This window comes from Aethalodelphis obliquidens, unplaced genomic scaffold, assembly GCF_003676395.1.
Source record: "Aethalodelphis obliquidens isolate GAN/ISIS:26980383/991018 unplaced genomic scaffold, ASM367639v1 scaffold4, whole genome shotgun sequence".
NCBI classification, from domain to species: domain Eukaryota; kingdom Metazoa; phylum Chordata; class Mammalia; order Artiodactyla; family Delphinidae; genus Aethalodelphis; species Aethalodelphis obliquidens.
In genome coordinates this window covers 17039455-17061459 of record NW_020837948.1, presented here as the reverse complement: position 1 = coordinate 17061459, position 22005 = coordinate 17039455, and the positions used below count along the sequence as shown (strand labels likewise).

The following is a 22005-nucleotide window of genomic DNA, read 5'->3' as shown; positions in this document are numbered from 1 at the left end:
TCAACACCTTCTGCATCTTCCCTGCTCCTACCAACTCCCATCTTTTGATACTGTTGGAAGGGGGTCGGGAAAATCTGATAAAATTCTTCATGGAAAAATCTCTCATAGCACTATTTGCATTTTGAAAGAGGATCTGGGGAGAAAGGATTTTAATCCAAAGGAATGAACTTTTGAGGTAGTCGAGAGAGCAGAAGTAGGAATTTTACAGGTTTCTCTCACATCCCATGCAACGTCTGACTGTGGACACATAAGGCAGAGCATGATACCCTGCCGACGACGGACGACATTACGCCCCATGTTTCTAGAAGCCGCTGAAATCAAACAGACCTGGAATCAGTTGACAGATGCACAACAAAATCACATATCTCTGAACAAATTACTTCCCTCAGCCTCAGTTTGGCAGGCAAGAGCTTAAATGTGAGAATACCCGCAGAAGACCTGGGATCGTGTCTGACAGACTGCCACCTGTCATCTCCTCCGTGCTCCCTTCACAGTGGCGGTGCAGTGACAGGCAGTCTGAATATCCACTGTCTGGGTGAAATGCAACTTCACCATTTACTAACAGCTCTGTACCTCAGTTTCCTGGTTTGTAAAATGGGGGTATTACCTTTTATCCAGGGGATTATTATGAGAAGTATTGAGATAAAGCATGTTCAGTGCTTAGTACAGGGCCTGGCACATAGAAGGTGCCTCGTAATTGTTAGCTGCTACTTGATCAGACATTTTCAATATTGGAATACGCACATGGATTTCTAAAAGAGGTTTTACTCTTTTTTCCACAAGTGCAGGGAAGAAAAACTTTCCCTCATATTTCCCCATCTAACCTTACTGCATTCTACGACATGCCTTGTGCACTTACCACAGACATTTCAATTATTTGGCCTAATAGAAGAGATCAAGAGTGTGGAAAATCTAAAACAGCAGCTATGGCCCAAATTCTTTATGTTTAATTTTGTCATGCAGAAAGAGGAACACTATTGATGGAATGATACCCATTCAAAAGCTGCACAGTCACATAACCATTCCCTCAGACCCTGGCAGGATTGGCCCTGTTTTTGACAACCTGGGATCCAGCTAGAAGTGAGGGAAGCAAAAAATCCTCTAGCAAGTAAATGACTTAAGGATAATGCACAGTTACTGTGTGGAAGTGCTGTTGGACCCTCCTCCCTTCATGGAGTGTTTTCTTTTGCCTAAGGATAGGTTTCCAGCCTCCTGTCAAGTTCAAAGTGCCTAAGTGCTTATACTCAAAGGGAGTAGGTAATTTTCAGTGTGACAATTGCTAATGTACCACTGCACATTTGTTTTCTAAAATACCTCCCCTACTTTTTAAATTCCAGAGCCAGAGATTCAGTCCTTTGACTCAAAGCACTGACTCCATAGGAAATCCCAGCTAAAATGTAAAGATCCCCTAGCTAGGTAGCAAACCATGTCTAGCTATTGGCATATTAATACAGATTAACCATAAGTTTAGCTCATTTCTTAAAAATGTGTTGTAAGGCAAATACCTTTTATTGGGGAGATAAGTGGGGAGAGGGAGTGAAAGAACAGCTGCTCTAAGTCACAAGCTCATATGCTTTCAGGGTTTGGGCAGCTGCATGTAGGGCCATAGGGAATGGTGGAGCCTGTGGTATGCTGGAGAGTAAGTCCCACCTAAGGATATTCACACTGGAAACTTTTAAGAACTTTGTGCAGTCAAATAAAACATGGAAGTCCATTGGCTGAAATGGTGGCGAGTCCATCAGTTTACAATCTGAGATCCAGAGTGTAAAACAGAGGGGACATAGTTCCACGGGGTAGCCTGGGTGAGATGCTGTAAAGAGGACAGCCTGGGTCATGAAGGACCCATGAGGGGACCCACATAGTTGTATAGTAGTTGAGTACAGGGTCCACTGGCACACATGCTTCGTGCCGGGGCAAAGGGTAGCTCACCCTAGCTGCCAAACACCATTTGGATCACGTGTGGGAGACTCCAGAACAATGAGGCGATTCTTGTGGGTCAGATATCTGGGAGCCAAAGCTTCTAAGAATTTTACAAGGCCACAAAAAGTCCAGGACCCTAGAGAGGTTTCCCATTGGAGAGTAGTCTTCAGAACTAATCAGTCTGATTGAGTTCAAACATATCAATGGGCAAAGGAGTCAAGAATGCTTACTCCACTCAGCAAGCCCCTTTCTCCCCCGGCCCCTGTTTCTTGACTAATTTCATGGGGAATGGGCTCTGTGCACACCAAATAGGGATCTGTCAACTAGACTTATTGCCTCAGACAGAGAGCTTAGGAAAAAATAAAAAATGTTCCCAAATAAAGGTGGTGAATTTAAATACGATCATTCCCACAGTTAGGGCCAATTCCCAGTTCTGTCCCTAGCATAGTGCCTTGCACATTGCCTGTAATCAGAACATTCTTCTGAGCAACAGCATCTGGGCTACACTTGAACCACCTCCTGAGAGACAGCCGTTTCCTCCAAACGCATTTCCATTTAGTGCCATTCTCATCTGCCGAATCAGTCTCAGCTGTGTTTTCAGCAGATGTCTCTGGTTTCTTTCCACTCACAGTGCAACTTCAGTGTCAATATTTAGAATCCAAGTGCTTTATTGGCCTTCACGAAGTTGAAAAATCTCTGATTCAACTCAGATATTTACAGACTGGCTCCTTACCAGTCATGCTCCATCTGAGAAACAAAGTACACATCAACCTATAGGGCCAATTCTAGGCCATGTCCTAAGACAGGGCAAGGGTTGTCCTGTGTATTCTTTTCCACGGCCACCATATTTAAATTTTGTTATCTTGTGACTTGTGTCATTACAGATGATAGATCACAACCAGATGGTTTGAAAATGTGTTAAGGTGGGGCATCTTTTTCTAATTTACTCAAAGTGGTGGTGCAGGCCACGGGGACAGTTTCCCTTTCAAGACATTTTCACACCTCTGGGTTCTTTGATTTCTCTTTGACTCTTAGGTTAATAAATGCCCCCAAATGAACACAGGGCATGTGGCTGTTTTGTTACAGGGATGTTATGGTGCAACCTAAAAGGAAGAAAAAGGACCATTAAACTTTCAGCAGTGTTTTTTTGTTTCTAAGTAACGTGTGAAGCATGTTACCTGGGGGAAAGAGCGAGGCATTTTATTTGCATACATAATTAGGTAATAAAAAAGACATCTTTTACATCTTGATACGGCTGCTTTGGCCCAGCCCCACTAAAATAGCCTCTTCGAAAAGAACAGGCCAACTGCTTCAATGACAGCAAATAAATCCAGGTAACTATGGCCTTACAATGTGCAAATGTGCGAGGCTTCCTTTGTTCCCTGGTAGCAGGGAGGTAATTGTACGTGTGACCTTTTAGAGGCAAAGCTCTCAGCTTTCTTTCTTCCTGAGGGGATTGAGTCTGGAAATGATCATTGGAGGCTGAAAGGAGGGCGAAGGCAAAGCCAGGGAAAATGTAGTGGAATGACTAGTGCGATACAAAGGGAGCCTTACAGTACCCCTGAGATGAACTGAGGAAAACGACTAACTTAACTTACTTGTCTTTTGTGTACACATACTCATGCTCGTGCATGTGTGCACGCGTGCGCGCGCGCGCACACACACACACACACACACACACACACTCATATACTAAAGGACCTTGAACTTTCTCTTACTAGAAGATGAGAAACTGGTGTCAGTTATGTTTCAAATGCCAGATGCCATACACATGGGCACAGAGGGCTAGCCCTGCTTTTAATCTATCCATCCCTGGTGCAGGGGCTCAGGCCCTGACATTCTAAAACTGGATTTTCTGGATGAAATTGTATGTGGATGGAATTGTTACCCACTGCACTTACTCTGGCAAAAATGTTAATGTCCTGGAAAAGAAACTCAATAAAACACTTTATAATTTTCTCTAGTTCTTTTTTTTTTTTTTTTCTCCCATGGTATTTTTTTTTTTCTTTTTTCAACTGGAGAATTTCTTGGGTGACAAATTAAAGGGTTTAGAATTTAGATCACTTAAAAATATTCTCCAGTTTCTGGCAAAAGTAACCCTAAAACACATTATTTGATTTTGGAATTTCATCTGACAATGTGTATTGCTGACTTTGAACTGACTGCATTGCGTGAGCAGGGAGGTGCAAAAATACTCCACTAAACTAGGTCTGCATGAGTGGTGTTTAATCAGCTTCACTGAGGAATGATATACAAACGATAAACTCCATCCATTAAACACATACAATGCAATGAGTTTTGAAAGTTTTATATACCTGTCACCACCATAACCCCTGATTTGATTTTTAGCCATTACAGCTTAGTTTGGATGTTATATAAATGAAATCAGGCGGAAATGTAGTCTTTTATGTCTGACTTCTTTCAGCATAATGATTCTGAGTTTCATCCATGTTGGTGTGGGTAGCAGTATTTTTTATTTTATTTTATTATTTTTTATTGCCGAGTAATAGTCCATTGAAGGGTGGAATTACACTTTGTTTATCTATTCATTGATGTTTCCAGTTGCATTAGAGTTTTTATTATCACTTAGGAGTGCTGTCTACTTCAGTGCAGACAGAACCAGTTTACATTTCTTCAATATGGAAGAATCAAGGTGTTTTAATATGTGAAAAGTATAAATTGCCTCATCTGGCCCATTCCTTGATCTGATTCTGTCTCAAAGGTCCTCATCTTTGAACTCAGGTCTCAACACAGTCAAGACAGTTTCCATTACTGTTTTTCATTGCCCAGTCTCTGCCTGACTCCCAAATAATACAATGCCTTCACATGGCCAAGGCAGCCCTCTTGGTGTAGGAAGTACTTGCTTCTAGTACTGTCTGTCAAATCCCTCCCCAGCTACTGAAGCATGGCTACCTTCTAATGACAGGAGGATGGAGTCTGGGGTCAGGACCAAGGTGAGAAGCCAGGGGAGACCCTTAGAAAAGGTGCTGATCTTTGACGGCATTCTTGAGGTCTGATACTCATGTTTTAGTCCTGTATTGAGTAGCCCGATTCCTGCTTTCACACTTCCTCTGGTCAGTTATTCCACTATGGACTTTAAAGCTTTCATATTAACATACTACAGTACTGTTAAGCAGTTTTTGAATAGGTCATGTTATTGGGCAATTTGTTTGAGGGAGTTCTGCCCACATCAGTACAATTTTACCCATTCAACAAACCCATTTCAATTATCACCCTCTTCACTGGTTTCTGGTCAAGACTCTTCCCTTTCTTCCTACTTCAGGCTCCTATAGCACTCTGTCTCTGTATCATGACACATAAATTTTGCCTTCTAATTTAGTTTACATGCTTGTCTCCATTACTAAGGAAAGCTAAGGATTGGGGTTCCCCATAACCTCCAGCAGGGTGAAGGTGTATACTCAATTTAAATGCTTGTTGTTGGAAGGAACAGATGAGTAAATCCATGGAGGCAATAAAATAGAGGACTGTGGCCTCTACCTTGGGGAATAATGTTGAGTTTGGTGTGACTAGCAGACCTGTTTCATGGGGCTTAGGCTGGGCCTGAATGAAATCAGTCTGAAGTGTTTGGACTTTATTCTGTAGTCATAGAGAACCACAGAAATTCCTGATATCAAATCAGACCAGCCAAGTTTGTACAAAACTTAGTCAAGTGCACAGGGTGAGGAAGCAGTCGGGAGGCTGAATATCATACAATGATTTGTCAGTCCAGCCACAGTGGGTGACACAGGACCCAAGGGGATGGTTCAGTCCATCCATCTCCCAAATCATCTTTTTGGCTGTCACTTTTCAACATAAGATGGCTCATACCCTACAATCCCATCTAGTTATTTGTGAATTCACTTTTTGGTGAATGCAGCCAAGCTAGGGAAACAAGCCTGAATAAAATGAAAATATTAGGAAGAGCTATACTTAGATCATCTTATGGTGGAAACAGACTCGTGCTAAATCCTGTCCTCAGATTATTTTTCCAGGCCTTTGTTACTGCTTTTTAAAGTAATAGAGCTGAATTCTAGGACTTCAGTTGAGTTATATCATGCAAGCATTTAACTAATGTATTTTCAACTATAAACCATTGACAGAAGAAAATAGTATTGGAATAATGTAATTTAAGATATTGTCAATATTTTCATTTTGCATTGTACTTTTATGCTATGCAGAGGTGTATTCATTCTTAATGTTATTTTAATTCCAGTTACTAATTGGTTGCATTACTAAACTGTAATATATACAATACCTTGAATATCATCTTTTATCAGTTATTTAAGGAATTTTCAGAAAGTAATTGGGGCTCCACTTGATTTTTTCTTTTAAGACTGAGTTTATTACCTAATCTCTGCTTAAGTTTTGACTCGGGAGTTGACATTCTTTTTTATTACTTTATTATTATTATAAAAATGACACAAGTTCATTATAAAAGTTCAAGCTGTCATAAAAGTATAAAATTAGCATAACAGTTACCCCAGCTTAGTTTGACCTTAGTGAGTATCATTCCAGACATCTATGTAAATAACATATAAATAAATAGACATGCAGGTTTTCATAGAAATGAGATCATCACATTCAAGTTATTATTGATAGAGGTAATATATTAATTTTACTTGAATTCAACAAAAAGAAACCAAAGTGAAACTGATGATATTGCTGAACTTCAGAAAAATATTTCTTCACTAAAAGAATGTTAGTTTCTAAAGGACCCACTAATGCTAAAAAACAAAGATACGTTATTAAAGAATATGAAAAAAAATTTAACTCCATGTTTCAATTTTATACTGCTTTAATTGACTGTTTGCCATGAAAGGTGGAGAATTTAGTACCATTAACATCTTTGTACCTACCTCTCCTTCCGTGGCCAATTTTTGTAAGTAAGGTATTTTTATTTTTCAAGGTGTGTTGCTTTTCTATTCTTTTCCCTAACCATAATTTCTATAGTCATTTTACCTTAGTTCTGTGTTTAAATGGATTCATTGCCATTCTTATAAATCTGTATTTCTCCATGTGGATTACAGCTTCAATATTTCTGAGCTTTTTTTTGTTTGCTGTTTTTGTTTCATCTCTTGATTGCTTATATTTTATGGATTGATGTTTTTCAAAAGTGTGTAATTTATCGACGAAACGGGGACATTTTAGAGAGTAAAAGAAGGGACTATTAATACTTAGTCAAGACAACAGGTACATTAGGAACTGTTTTACACAAAGCAGAACTTAAGATCTTCCTAAAGCCAGAGGTGGTATATTTCATAAGTTCTTGCAGCCTTCAGTTCAGTACTTTTAGAGGCATTTAAATGGTGCCAAATGGCTCCTTACACAAAGGAGCATCTATTTGAAAGAAAAGGTTTGGCTCTGACTAAAGGCCCAACATCTCACTTCCTGGGGTAAATGGATGGGTTTTAGGGAGTCCCCCAGTCATTCCAAATCATATCCACAGTTCTCTGTACATGTGTATTTTTCTGAGGAGATAGCCTTTGCAACCATTAGATTTTCAAAGGGGCTTATGGCTCCATATATATTACTAATTGATATTTCACAACATAGCTCCCAAAAGCTACATCACTGATGCATGTTCTACTAAAAATAATATCACACAACTATAATTTCACACTATTATTACTTAGTATTTATTGTGGGATTAATATAAGAAATGACCAAATGTACTAGTCATAACTTCCACTTTAGTTTTTAATGTCTCTTTCATTAAGGTTCATGCAATAGTATTTAATGTTAGGAATATCTTTTCCTTCTGACCAATTACTATACTTCCTTCTATAAGCTCTGTTACCTATTGAGTTGTGTGGTTCACTATGGTTTTCTTTCCGCCTGAGCACTCAGGGAGGTCATCAAAAGCTATGTGAAGCTATTTGAAATAGGTATCCTAGTCTAGGTTTTCTGGAACTATGTCCATTCCTCTTCAATCAACATCTCTCTTAAGGCTCTCCACTAAACAATCCTCTTTCCTTGGTCCTTATTCTTTTCCCTTTGATTCAGTGGTGATATTACAAATTGTAAAAAAGAATGGATGGATGACAGGTCATCTACACTGATTAGGAGAAAAGTTGTTAAATGTCCACTTCCCTTTGCATTGCACAGTCCTGGCCTAAAAGATTGAACATGAGGCATTCCTGACAAAGAAGAGACATTAACAGAAAGAAAAAAAAAAATGCTGTGTGGAAAATAGAATAATAATTCCAATGGTGGCCAGAAAAATGATTGAAAACATATGAAAGTTAGTGGATTCAACTTGAAAGAAATATACACATATGAAAACTTCCCCTGAAGTGTTCAAGTGCCTCTGGCTACATCCAACCTAAACAGACTTTCCCAGGAAACTGAAAGAACAAGGGCAAAATGTGATGAGCCCTAATAAACTTGCTGTGTAGGGGCATTTAGCTGCCCCCCTAAAACAGTTCACATCAGAAATAGTGCTTATGTAGTGCTTATGTAGATCAAAACTGTTGATCTAATCCTTTGCTTTGCAGAAACTTTAGACTGACTGGCTTCCTCTTTGCCCTCCTTTGATTACACTTCCTGGAGTTGGCTTGCCCTGGCAGGCCCGGTGTAGACAAGCCCCCTGGGCACACCTTCCGCCACCCGCCTTGCTCAGTTATGTGAGTCCCAGTAGCACACTAGCCAAGAAGCGGCCGTCTACCCTTTCCACCTGGAACATGGTCTCTTCTTCCTGTTCCTCCTCTCCATCCCCCACTCATCCACTTCCATCTGAAAACACTGAAAATGCTAAAGAGTAAAACCTTGGCAGTGGCCGTAACCACAAGTTGGAGATTGTTCAACTTTCTCTGGAAGTTTCAGACTGACAGTTGTGAAATTAATGTACAATAAAAGAGGTTCTCTTATCTCTGTTCAGACCCATGGGGATGCATTTTTCTCTTCAGCTGTGTGTCTGGGTTGCTTACACTTCCCTAGAGCGTGGCTTAGGAGCGAGATGCTCAAAACCTAAGAATATGGAGTATATTGCAAGTTCAACTGCAGTTCACCCACAAATATAGAACATGGGGCAGGCTTTGGAAAATATAATATAGAATATCTTAGCCTTTTTATGGTATTAATTTTCTCCCACGTCCCTGTAAGTTATTTTGTGCCTGTCTTCTAGCCTCTGTGTCTGCCTATTTTCTTCTAATTTTTCCTTCCAGAAGAAGCCTTATGACAATGTGACATGAAATGTCTTCATTTATGACCCATACCAATTATTTTGCTTACACGCTTGGTTAAATACTACATTTGGCTCATACTTTCCATATGGAGTTTTAAGAAATTTATTATTCTCAAAGTAAAAAGAATAAGTTCTTTTTTCAAACTTCAAAAACCTGCATCTAATTAATCTTTCAAGTAAATAAACATATAAAAATAAGAAGGAACTTTTGGATACTTTGAAGATTATTACTTCTGCTTTACTCTTTCTCTTAGGTCTTGAATTCCCTAAATATTTATAAAGTCACTTTTCAAGTGTTAGACATTGCTACATGGCTAATAAGAAGGAAGGATAAAGAACTATTTCATTATTTTGATTAAGGTAGTATATTGACATAGGTCAGTATAGAAAAATAGAATAAAAATATTTTTCCTCAAACAATGTGCTTTTTTAAAGACTTGGCTCATCCCGGAAGTAACTCCACTTTCCATTTTGCTTGGTCTGCATTAATTGTGGATTTACTCATCTAGAATCTGTTATTTCTGCTCAGGCATGCAGAAATCATAAAACTGTTTCCTTCTGATTTTGATCTTTTCCTGTGCTTTTTCCACTGCAGATGTAACCCCTAAGAGTTAGTTAAAAGCAAGCTGATTCTAAAACATGCACACATTTCACCATGTTTTATTTCCCCAGTGGAGACCACACGACCAACTTAATTTGGTTCTGCTTTCATGCCACCCCAGTGCTACTTCAGAAATATTGAAAAAGTTCATTTAATTCCACTGCAATTTCTTGCAGCTCAACTTAACTGGGCCTTTTCCATTATTCTGTGAGTATTCTTCCCTAATTGAATCACTGTTTCCCACAGTGCTTAATCCCAGTATTTTTCACTATTCTATTTCCCAGAATCAGAATCTCTTCATTCTCTAAAGATCACTTTGCCTCATACTTAGAAGACTAAATTCATTTTATGTTAGCTTCACTAGCGCCTCGCTTCTCTACAGTAATCTTTCTCTAACTCCACCTGTTTTATTTTTCTTCCTTTTCCCCTTCCCATTTCCAGTTACACCCTTGACCCAATCTTCTCTTGCCTCCTCAGAGACCTTTTTCTATTGATTATCCCTTTTCTCTTATCTTAGTTCCCCAGCCAGGGATTGAACCCAGGCCCTCGGCAGTGGAGGCTCAGAGTCTTAACCACTGGACTGCCCGGGAATTCCTAGGCCTACAGTTTCTTAATCTCCATCCCAAACACTCCTATCCCCAAAACAGCAAAAAAACAAATCTTTCTTAACTCTACTTATCTCTCAAATTTTCTTTCTGCAGACTTTTGGAAAGTGTATTCCTCTTCTTATTGACCTACTCTTTAACTCTTAACAATTTAGTTTTTATTCTTTTCACTCCTTTGGAACTAAACTATCCAACGTCACTGGCTTATAACCTACTGGTAACCAGATCTACCTGCCTTCCTCAGCCACCCATTACTCTCTGTAGCATTTGACAGAGTTGATGACACCAACTTTCTGGAACCAGAAGTGTTTCCAGAATTCTGAAGGGAGTCTTTTTCTCCATGCCCAAGTTTCTTTAACTTCAAACTTGAACCTTTATCTTTTTAGACTGCAATTTCCCTTGCTCGATCTCCTTATTGTAGATATTCTCCTGGGAATTTTTCTCCATACACTCTCTATATATGCCTCTTCTAGAATTTTTATGGTTTTAAGCCTCTTTTCTGTGCAAACAGTTCTGAATCCCACTAATCCTGAATTACAGGCCTCTGTTTCTTATTTTGCCTGGACTAATTTGTGTTTAAACTCCACTAATACATCAAACTCAACAGGTCCAGAACAGAATCCCTTTTTTCTCCTTCCCCAACCTGTCTTTCCAGATTTCTCCCTTTCTGAAAGTGACATCACCATCTTCCCTCTTATTTAGAATAAAACATTGGTGTTCTCTTGGACCCATGATTTACTTACCCCCCAGAGCCATGAATGCTCAAGCTCTCAAAGATACGCTGCCCTGCTACTCCTTTTATATACAGCCAAACAGACTTTCCTGCAGTGAACTTATAGGTTATTTCCCTGCCTAACAGCTTCCTATCACTTACAAAACAAAATCTAGATCTTAGCCTGGCATTCATGGTTGTTCACAGCATGGCCACCACCTACCTATTTGATTCTAGTTCTCAGTGCTACACTGAGCATCAGGCAAGCTGAATTATTTGCTATTCTCTGTACTAACCTTCAGATTTCTGTCCATGGGGCTTTGCTCATGCTGTCTTTGCTCAGCCTCCAAAATCTTTCTCCATCCTTCCCAGCCCTTGTGGTCTAAATTTTACCCATTCTTCTAATGCTACCTCCTTAAAGCTTTCCCTGATCTTCACAACTGGAAGAAACATTTCCAACCTCTGAATTTAATTAGATTTTAATAATATAGCCATACTATTTTCTTTGGCTTCATGTTTATATGAATTTTTTCCCTTCCTTTTACTTGTAATCAGTTTCTATCTTTATGTTCATAAAATGTGTTTCTTATAAGCAACATATAATTGGGTCTTGCTTTTTTTTTTTTTATCTAGTCTGTCAATCCATGCCTTTTAATTGTGTTCTTTGGTCCATTTATATTTACCCCAGTTATAAATATACATAGAATAAAGTCTACCACCTTGGTGTTTTAATCATACTTATTCCTCCTGCCTTTATTTTTCTTATTTTAATTTTTTAAATATTTTTCAGTTTTATTTTTATTTTATTTTTTAAAATTGTATTGAAGTATAGTTGATTTATAATGTGTTAATGTCTGCTGTATAGCAAAGTGATTTAGTTATACATATATATATTATTTTTCATATCCTTTTCCACTATGGTTTATCAAAGGATACTGAATATAGTGTGTTATACAGCAGGACCTTGTTGTTTATCCATCTTATATATAATAATTTACATCTGCTAATCCCAAACTCCCAACCCTTCCCTCCTCTACTCCCTCTCCCCCATGGCAAACACAAGTCTGTTCTCTGTGTCTGTGAGTCTGTTTCTGTTTCGTAGATAAGGTCATTTGTGTTGTATTTTAGATTCCACATATAATTGATATCATATGGTATTTGTCTTTCTCTTTCTGACTTACTTTGCTTACTACAATAATATCTAGGTCCATCCATGTTGCTGCAAATGGCATTATTTCATTCTTCTTTATGGCTGAGTAATATTCCATTGTGTGTGTGTGTGTGTGTGCATGCGCGCACACGTGCATGTGTGTGTGTGTATGTGTGTGTATATATATATATATATATATATATATATATACCACATCTTCTTTATCCATTCTTCTGTTGATGAACATTAAGATAGTTTCTGTGTCTTGGCTATTGAAAATAGTGCTGTTATGAACATAGGGGTGCATGTATCTTTTCAAATTATGGAGGTTTTTTTCTGGATATACGATGAGGAGTGGGATTACTGGATTATATGGCAACTATATTTTTAGTTTTTTGAGGAATCTCCATACTGTTCTTCATAGTGGCTGCACCAATTTACATTCCCACCAACAGGGTAGGAGGGTTCCTATTCTCCACACCCTCTTCAGCATTTGTTATTTGTAGACTTTTTAATGATGGCCATTATTAATGGTGTAAGGTGTGGTACCTCATTGTGGGGTTTTGTTTTTCTAACATTTTTATTGGAGTATAATTGCTTTACAATGGTGTGTTAGTTTCTGCCGTATAACAAAGTTAGTCAGCTATACATATACATATATCCCCATATACACTCCCTCTTGCGTCTCCCTCCCTCCCACCCTCCCTATCCCACCCCTCTAGGTGAACAGAAAGCACTGAGCTGACCTCCCTATGCTATGTGGCTGCTTCCCACTAGCTATCTATTTTACATTTGGTAGTGTATATATGCCACTCTCTCACTTTATTCCAGATCACCCTTCCCCCTCCCCGTGTCCTCAAGTCCATTCTCTACATCTGCGTCTTTATTCCTGTCCTGTCCCCTAGGTTCTTCAGAACCTTTTTTTATCTTTTTTTTTTTTTTTTTTAGATTCCATATATATGTGTTAGCATATGGTATTTGTTTTTCTCCTTCTGACTTACTTCACTCTGTATGACAGACTCTAGGTCCATCTACTTCAATACAAATAACTCAATTTTGTTTCTTTTTATGGCTGAGTAATATTCCATTGTATATATGGAATATTGAATATATATACAATATTCCATTGTATATATGTTTATATAAGACATATAAACATCTTCTTTATCCATGCATCTGTCAGTGGACACTTAGGTTGCTTCCATGTCCTGGCTATTGTAAATAGAGCTGTAATGAACATTATGGTACATGATGCTTTTTGAATTATGTTTTTTTCAGGGAATATGCCCGCTAGTGGGATTGCTGGGTCATATGGTAGTTGTATTTTTAGGTTTTTAAGGAACCTCCATACTGTTCTCCATAGCGGCTATATTAATTTACATTCCCACCAACAGTGCAAGAGGGTTCCCTTTTCTCCACACCCTCTCCAGCATTTATTGTTTGTAGATTTTTTGATGATGGCCATTATGACCGGTGTGAGGTGATACCGCGTTGTAGTTTTGATTTGCATTTCTCTAATGATTAGTGATGTTGAGCATCCTTTCATGTGTTTGTTGGCAATCTGTATATCTTCTTTGGAGAAATGTCTGTTTAGGTCTTCTGCCCATTTTTGCATTGGATTGTTTGTGTTTTTGGTATTGAGCTGCATGTGCTGCTTGTATATTTTGTAGATTAATCCTTTGTCAGTTGCTTCATTAGCAAATATTTTCTCCCATTCTAAGGGTTGTCTTTTGTCTTGCTTATGGTTTCCTTTGCTGTTCCAAAGCTTTTAAGTTTCATTAGGTCCCATTTATTTATTTTTATTTTTATTCCCATTTCTCTAGGACGTGGGTCAAAATGGATCTTGCTGTGATTTATGCCATAGAGTGTTCTGCCTATGTTTTCCTCTAAGAGTTTTATAGTATCTGGCCTTACACTTAGGTCTTTAATCCATTTTAAGTTTATTTTTGTGTATGGTGTTAGGGAGTGTTCTAATTTCATTCTCTTACATGTAGCTGTCCAGTTTTCCCAGCACCACTTATCGAAGAGACTTTCTTTTCTCCATTGTATATTCTTGCCTTTATCAAAGATAAGGTGACCATATGTGCATGGTTGATCTCTGGGCTTTATATCCTGTTCCACTGATTGATATTTCTGTTTTTGTGCCAGTACTATACTGTCGTGATTATTGTAGCTTTGAATTATAGTCTGAAGTCAGGGAGCCTGATTCCTCCAGCTCAGTTTTTCTTTCTCAAGATTGCATGGTTATTCGGGATCTTTTGTGTTGCCATACAAATTGTGAAATTTTTTGTTCTAGTTCTGTGAAAAATGCCATTGGTAATTTGATAGGGATTGTGTTGAATCTGTAGATTGCTTTGGGTAGTAGAGTCGTTTTCACAATGTTGATTCTTCCAATCCAAGAACATGGTATATCTCTATCTGTTTGTATCATCTCTAATTTCTTTCATCAGTGTCTTATAGTTTTCTGCATGCAGGTCTTTTGTCTCCTTAGGTAGGTTTTTTCCTAGGTATTTTATTCCTTTTGTTGCAATGGTAAATGGGAGTGTTTCCTTAATTTCTCTTTCAAATAGTGTATAGGAATGCAAGAGATTTCTGTGCATTAATTCTGTGTCCTGTTACTTTACCAACTTCACTGATTAGCTCTAGTAGTTTTCAGGTAGCATCTTCAGGATTCTCTGTGTATAGTATCATGTCATCTGCAAACAGTGACAGCTTTACTTCTTCTTTGCCGATTTGGATTCCTTTTATTTCTTTTTCTTCTCTGATTGCTCTCGCTAAAAGTTCCAAATCTATGTGGAATAATACTGGTGAGGATAGGTAACCTTGTCTTTTTCCTGATCTCAGGGAAAATGGTTTCAGTTTTTCACCATTGAGAACAATGTTGGCTGTGGGTTTGTCATATATGGCCTTTATTATGTTGAGGTAAGTTTCCTCTATGCCTACTTTCTGGAGAGTTTTTAATCATAAATGGGTGTTGAATTTTGTTGAACACTTTTTCTGCATCTATTGAGATGATCTTATCCTTTTTATTCTTCTGTTTGTCAATATGGTGTATCACACTTATTGATTTGCATATATTGAAGAATCCTTGCATTCCTGGGATAAACCCCACTTGATCATGGTGTATGATCCTTTTAATGTCTGTTGGATTTTGTTTGCTAGTATTTTTTTAGGATTTTTGCATCTATGTTCATCAGTGATATTGGCCTGTAGTTTTCATTTTTTGTGACATCTTTGTCTGGTTTGGTATCAGGGTGAAGGTGGCCTCGTAGAATGAGTTTGGGAATGTTCCTCCAAACTTTTGGAAGAATTTGAGAAAGATAGGTGTTACCTCTTCTCTAAATGTTTGATAGAAGTTGCCTGTGAAGCCATCTGGTCCTGGGCTTTTGTTTGTTGGAAGAGTTTTAACCACAGTTTCAATTTCAATGCTTGTGATTGGTCTGTTTATATTTTCTATTTCTTCCTGGATCAGGCTCGGAAGGTTGTGCTTTTCTAAGAATTTGTCCATTTCTTCCAGGTTTTCCATTTTATTGGCATACAGTTGCTTGTAGTTATCTCTCATGAACCTTTGTATTTCTGCACTGACAGTTGTTGCTTCTCCTTTTTCATTTCTAATTCTATTGATTTAAGTCTTTTCCCTTTTTTTCTCAGTGAGCCTGGCTAATGGTTTATCAGTATTTTTTTATGTCCTCAAAAACCAGCTTTTAGTTTTATTGATCTTTGCTATCATTCCTTCATTTCTTTTTCATTTATTTCTGATCTGATCTTTATGATTTCTTTCCTTCTGCTAACTTTGGGGTTCTTTTGTTCTTCTTTCTCTAATTGCTTTAGGTGTAAGGTTAGGTTGTTTATTTGAGATGTTTCTTTTTTCTTGAGGTGGGATTGTATTGCTATAAACTTCCCTCTTAGAACTGCTTTTGCTGCATCCCATCCTAAGTTTTGAGCCATTGTATTTTCATTGTCATTTGTTTCTAGGTATTTTTTTATTTCCTCTTTGATTTCTTCAGTGATCTCTTGTTATTTATTAGTGTATTGGTTAGCCTCCATGTGTTTGTATTTTTTACAGTTTTTTTTTTTTCCTTTAATTGATATCTAGTCTCATAGCACTGTGGTCAGAAAAGATACTTGTTACAGTTTCAGTGTTCTTAAATTTACCAAGGTTTGGGCTTCCCTGGTGGCGCAGTGGTTGAGAGTCCGCCTGCCGATGCAGGGGACACGGGTTTGTGCCCCAGTCCAGGAAGATCCCACATGCCGCAGTGGCTGGGCCCGTGATCCATGGCCACTGAGCCTGTGTGTCCGGAGCCTGTGCTCTGCAATGGGAGAGGCCACAACAGTGAGAGGCCCGTGTACTGCAAAAAAAAAAAAAATTTACTAAGGCTTGATTTGTGACCCAAGGTATGATCTATCCTGGAGAATGTTCCATGACAACTTGAGAAGAAAGTGTATTCTGTTGTTTTTTAATGGAATGTCCTATAACTATCAATTAAACCCATCTTGTTAATATATCATTTGAAGCTTGTGTTTCCTTATTTATTTTCATTTTGGATGATCTGTCCATTGGTGAAAGTGGGGTGTTAAAAGTCCCCTACTATGATTGTGTTATTGTTGATTTCCCCTTTTATGGCCATTAGCATTTGCCTTACGTATGGAGGTGCTCCTATGTTGGGTGTATAAATATTTACAATTGTTATATCTTCTTGGATTGATCCCTTGATCATTATGTAGTGTCCTTCTTTGTCTCTTGTAATAGTCTTTATTTTAAAGTCTATTTTGTCTGATATGAGAATTGCTACTTCAGCTTTCCTTTGATTTCCATTTGCATGGAATATCTTTTTCTATCCCCTCACTTTCAGTCTGTATGTGTCCCTAGGTCTGAAGTGGGTCTCTTGTAGACAGCATATATACTGGTCTTCTTCTTGTATCCATTCATCCAGTCTGTGTCTTTTGGTTGGAGCATTTAATTCATTTGCACTTAAGGTAATTATCCAAATGTATGTTCCTGTTACCGTTTTCTTAATTGTTTTGGGTTTGTTTTTGTAGGTCTTTTCCTTCTCTTGTGTTTCCTGCCTAGAGAAGATCCTTTAGCACTTGTTGTAAAGCTGGTTTGCTGGTGCTGAATTCTCTTAACTTTTGCTTCTCTGTAAAGGTTTTAATTTCTCCGTCGAATCTGAATGAGATCCTTGCTTGGTAGAGTCACCTTGGTTGTAAATTTTTCCCTTTCATCACTTTAAATATATCCTGCCACTCCCTTCTGGCTTGCAGAGTTTCTGCTGAAAGATCAGCTGTTAACCTTATGGGGATTCCCTTGTATGTTATTTGTTGTTTTTCCCTTGCTGTTTTTAATATTTTTTCTTTGTATTTAATTTTTGATACCTTGATTAATATGTGTCTTGGTTTGTTTCTCCTTGGATTTATCCTGGATGGGACGCTCTGTGCTTCCTGGACTTGACTGACTATTTCCTTTCCCATATTAGGGAAGTTTTCAACTATAGTCTCTTCAAATATTTTCTCATCCCTTTCTTTTTCTCTCCTTCTGGGACCCCTATAATTCAAATGCTGGTGTGTTTAATGTTGTCCCAGATGTCACTGAAACTGTCCTCAATTCTTTTCATTCTTTTTTCTTTATTCTGCTCTGTTGTAGTTATTTCCACTATTTTATCTTCCAGGTCACTTATCCGTTCTTCTGCCTCAGTTATTCTGCTATTGATTCCTTCTAGAGAATTTTAAATTCCATTTATTGTGTTGTTCATCATTGTTTGTTTGCTCTTTAGTTCTTCTAGGTCCTTGTTAAACGTTCATTTTCTCTATTCTATTTCCAAGATTTTGGCTCATCCTTACTATCATTACTCTGAATTCTTTTTCAGGTAAACTGCCCATTTCCTCTTCATTTGTTAGATCTGGTGGGTTTTTATCTTGCTCCTTCATCTGCTCTGTGTTTCTCTGTCTTCTCTTTTTGCTTAGCTTACTGTGTTCGGGGTCTCATTTTCACATGCTACAGGTTTGTAGTTCCCGTTGTTTTTGGTGTCTGCTCTCAGGGGATAAGGTTGGTTCAGTGGGTTTTGTAGGCTTCCTGGTGGTGGGAACTGGTGCATGTGTTCTGGTGGATGAGGCTGGATCTTGTCTTTCTAGTGGGCAAGACCATGTCCGGTGGTGTGTTTTAGGCTGTCTGTGAACTTATTATGATTTAGGCAGCCTCTCTGCTAATGGGTGGGTTTGTGTTCCTGTCTTGCTAGTTGTCTGGCATAGACTGTCTAGCACTGTAGCTTGCTGGTCGTTGAGTGGAGCTGGGTCTTAGTGTTGAGATGGAGGTCTCTGGAAGAGTTTTTGCCCTTTGATATTACTTGGGGTTGGGAGGTCTCTGGTGGAACAATGTCCTGAACTTGGCTTCCCCACCTCAGAGGCTCAGGCCTGACACCTGGCCAGAGTACCAAGACCCTGTCAGCCACACAGCCATATACGTAGGAAGCTTCTTGCCTTTTGGGAAGTCTGATTTCTTCTGCCAGCATTCAGTAGGTGTTCTGTAGGAGTTGTTCCACATGTAGATGTATTTTTGATGTATTTGTGGGGAGGAAGGTGATCTCCACGTCATACTCCTCCACCATCTTGAAGGTCCTCTTCTTGCCTTTTCTTTTAATCCTCTGTTCCTCTTTTCCTATATTTCTTTGGGGGACGGTTAACTCATCAATTTTTAAAAATTATTCTCTCTTCTCATTGACTTTTTAGTTATTCCTCTTGGCATGACTTTGTACTTTAGTGGTTATTATAGAGGCTAAAACATAGCATATCACATTCTATGTTTAAAAATTACTTCAAGAAAAATATAAGAATTCTATGACAATCTATTTCCAGTTTTTCGTCCCTACAATTTATGTTCTTGTTTACTATAACTTTACACATTAGAGAATATAAACTCCATTTTCTTTTGTTATTATTTTTCTTTAAAGAGCCCATGGTCTAAAGTGATTTTGTCATATATATGTACAAAAATTAGAAACATTTTTTAAAAGAGTGTTTTAATTTATTGACCTATTTGCATTTTATAGTGTTTTTCCATTCCTTCTTGCAGAACCAGATTTCTAGCTGATATTTTCCTACAGCATTTATAATGTTTTTTAACATTTCTTGTAAATCAACTCTGCTGAGGAAATTCTTTCACCTTTTGTCTAGATAAAGACATCTTTAGGACTTCCCTGGTGGTCCAGTGGTTAAGACTCTGTGCTTCCACTGCAAGGGGCATGGGTTGGATCCCTGGTCAGGGAAGTTCTGCATGCATGCCACACAGTGCAGCCAAAAAAAAAAAAAAAAAAGTCTTTATTTCACCTTCATTTTTGAAAGGTATTCTTACTGACTATGGAATTTTGAAATGACTTGATAATTTTTCCCTTTAAGCATTTTTAAAATGTCATTCTCTTGTTTCCTGTTCTTCATTTTTTTTTTTTTTCTGATGAGAAGTCACCTGAAATTCTTATCGTTTCCTTATTCCCTTGTATGTATTGTTTCTGTTTGAGAGCTTTCAAGCTTATCTTTGGTTCTTAGCAGTTTTACTAGTACATATCTAGTTCTGTTTTTTTGTTCATCTTGCTCGGATTTCTCTGAGCTTCTCAGATATGTCATTTTTAGTTATGTTCAATGCATTATAGGCTTTAAATTCCTCCATGGTAAACTGCCCATGCTTTGTACTTAGTGTAAGGCCTGGAGCCAAAGGTCTCCTCCTGGTTCTTCTACTACACCTTTAGACTCCTGTGGACTCTACATGCCTGCAACAGAGGGGGGTTCCCTCTTAGTGCTCCCAAGCCTCCCCCGCAGTATACTGCTCTTATCTGGGACTAGCACATGGCCTAATTCTCCAGCTTTACCGTCACATTTAGGCAAGCCCTATGTTCCTGAATTGGTAAGCGTTGATCTCAATGCTCCTGACTCTCTCCAGTGTTGGACTGTCACCCTCTATTACTAGGTGCAAGACCCAGTGGGTGGGAAAGTTTCTATAGACAGGACCTGTATGCTGCACCTCTGAATGGTTCACACTCAGCTGTCCTGCCCTTATCTCTGTGGCAGACAAATGTTGTTTCTAATTCATGTAAAGTTGGAGGGTGGGAGTTGTTCTCTTGTTTCTGCTGATCCACCCTCAAACTGAGGCAGTCCTTTTAGTTCATTAGTTTACCTTGCAACTTTGAGTATCTAATAGGCTCAAAAATTATGTTTCTGCAGGCTATCTGATTTGTTCTCATTGTTTAGGTGGGAAAAATGTTTCTTGTAATGTTCTATATCCTAGACAGAAGGGTTATATCCTTAACTCTTCCTTAGATTTGGTTCTCCCAGAAACAAACGTTAAGAAAAGGATTTGAGTTCAAGTAGTCTGGGGGGAGGTGATCTCAGGAACCCCAATAAAAGTAGTGGGAGGAGAGACAGGAAAAAGAAGGAAGTCTACATAGTGTGTTAATGAGTAACTGTGATACAGTCCCACTGGGGACTTCTGGAGCACTGTATGGAAACAGCCTAAGTGAGCAAGCTGGGTCTTTATCCACCAACTCCCAAGTGTAATTGATTAGTTGTCCTGCCTATAAGCGGAGTCTACTGCAGATCAAAAAAGGCAGAGACTCGCAGGTGCAGCAGAAATTTTATACATGAAGGAATGCAAGAGAGCACAACAGTGTCTGTTAAAAACTCTGTGCCAGTTAGGACATTAATTACTTTATTCCTCAGTCATATTGATGTACTGAGAGGATGATTCATACCTGATTTATCTTTGTATTCTCCCAGCATGGAGAAAAGTCAGAAGACAATCAATCACTATTTATTCAATGAGAAAATAACTTTTATAAAGTACCAATATGTAAAATTCTGGTTAGCTCTTCTTCATTTCCTGTCCTCCTCCCAAACCAACATCCTTACCCCCCACCTCAATCACCCAGGTAGTATAGTTTATTCTCTTAACTGCCAGAAAGGTTAAACTCACCAGAATGGTTAGACTCTTTTAAAAATTTACTGATTTTTCTAGCTAATTTAAATGTATTATAATTTAAAAGTATAATTTCCAAACCTGAACTTTATCTAACAGATATTTTGTATTACTTGCAGCCAACAATGATAAGGCATCCACCAACAGTTGTTTGCTACATTTGTGGTCGTGAATATGGAACAAAATCAATTCTCATCCATGAGCCACAATGTCTGAAAAAATGGCATAATGAAAACAACTTGTTGCCTAAAGAGCTAAGGAGACCAGAACCGAAAAAGCCAGAAGTCGGGACCATTACTGGTAAGTTTTTGGAAAAAAAGACTTGAGTGTATAAGGGAAGACTTTTCCCTCTAAACTTAAAAGAGTAGAGGTATTCTTTTATTACTTGTTCAGGTAACTGAAATCAGCAACATTTACTGTCTTGGCTACAGCCAAATAGAAAAAAACAGTTCCAGAATACCTGACCAAAGTGTTGTCTTCAGATGCTGAGACATAAAGATACTATATCCTGGCAAACTGTACAAGGAGAGGGACTCACTGGTATTTGCTATATTTCCCAAAAGTTGCTTTCATATATTATCAAACACAAATCTTTAAAACTTTGTAGCTTAAAAAACCTTTGGGGACATCTGGAAACATGTTTTCAAATATGAATGTGTTTCAGTGTTCAAAGAGTGGGGGTACCAAAGTGAAATGCTTATAGGGTCTGCTAGTCAGGATACACAATTGAATAAATTTGTCTGTGTGTGGAAAAAGGGAAGGTGGAGACTATGAGTGGGAGAGCACTGCCTTTCTTTTTTTTTTTTTTGCGGTACGCGGACCTCTCACTGTTGTGGCCTCTCCCGTTGCGGAGCACAGGCTCCGGACGCACAGGC

General features: G+C 38.3%; 1 protein-coding gene across 8 annotated transcripts in view; it reads left to right on the top strand.

The window, feature by feature from the left end:
- The window catches only part of ZNF474 (zinc finger protein 474), a 127425-nt gene that overhangs the window by 41143 nt on the left and 64277 nt on the right, over positions 1–22005 (top strand). For all 8 annotated transcript variants that reach the window (XR_003431229.1, XR_003431223.1, XR_003431230.1 and 5 more), the window contains exon 3: positions 21250–21430. Coding sequence is in view for 4 of the 8 variants with exons in the window: in XM_027099384.1 (XP_026955185.1) it covers positions 21250–21430 (181 nt within the window). In the remaining 4 variants the exon portion in view is untranslated. The remainder of the gene's footprint in view (positions 1–21249; positions 21431–22005) is intronic.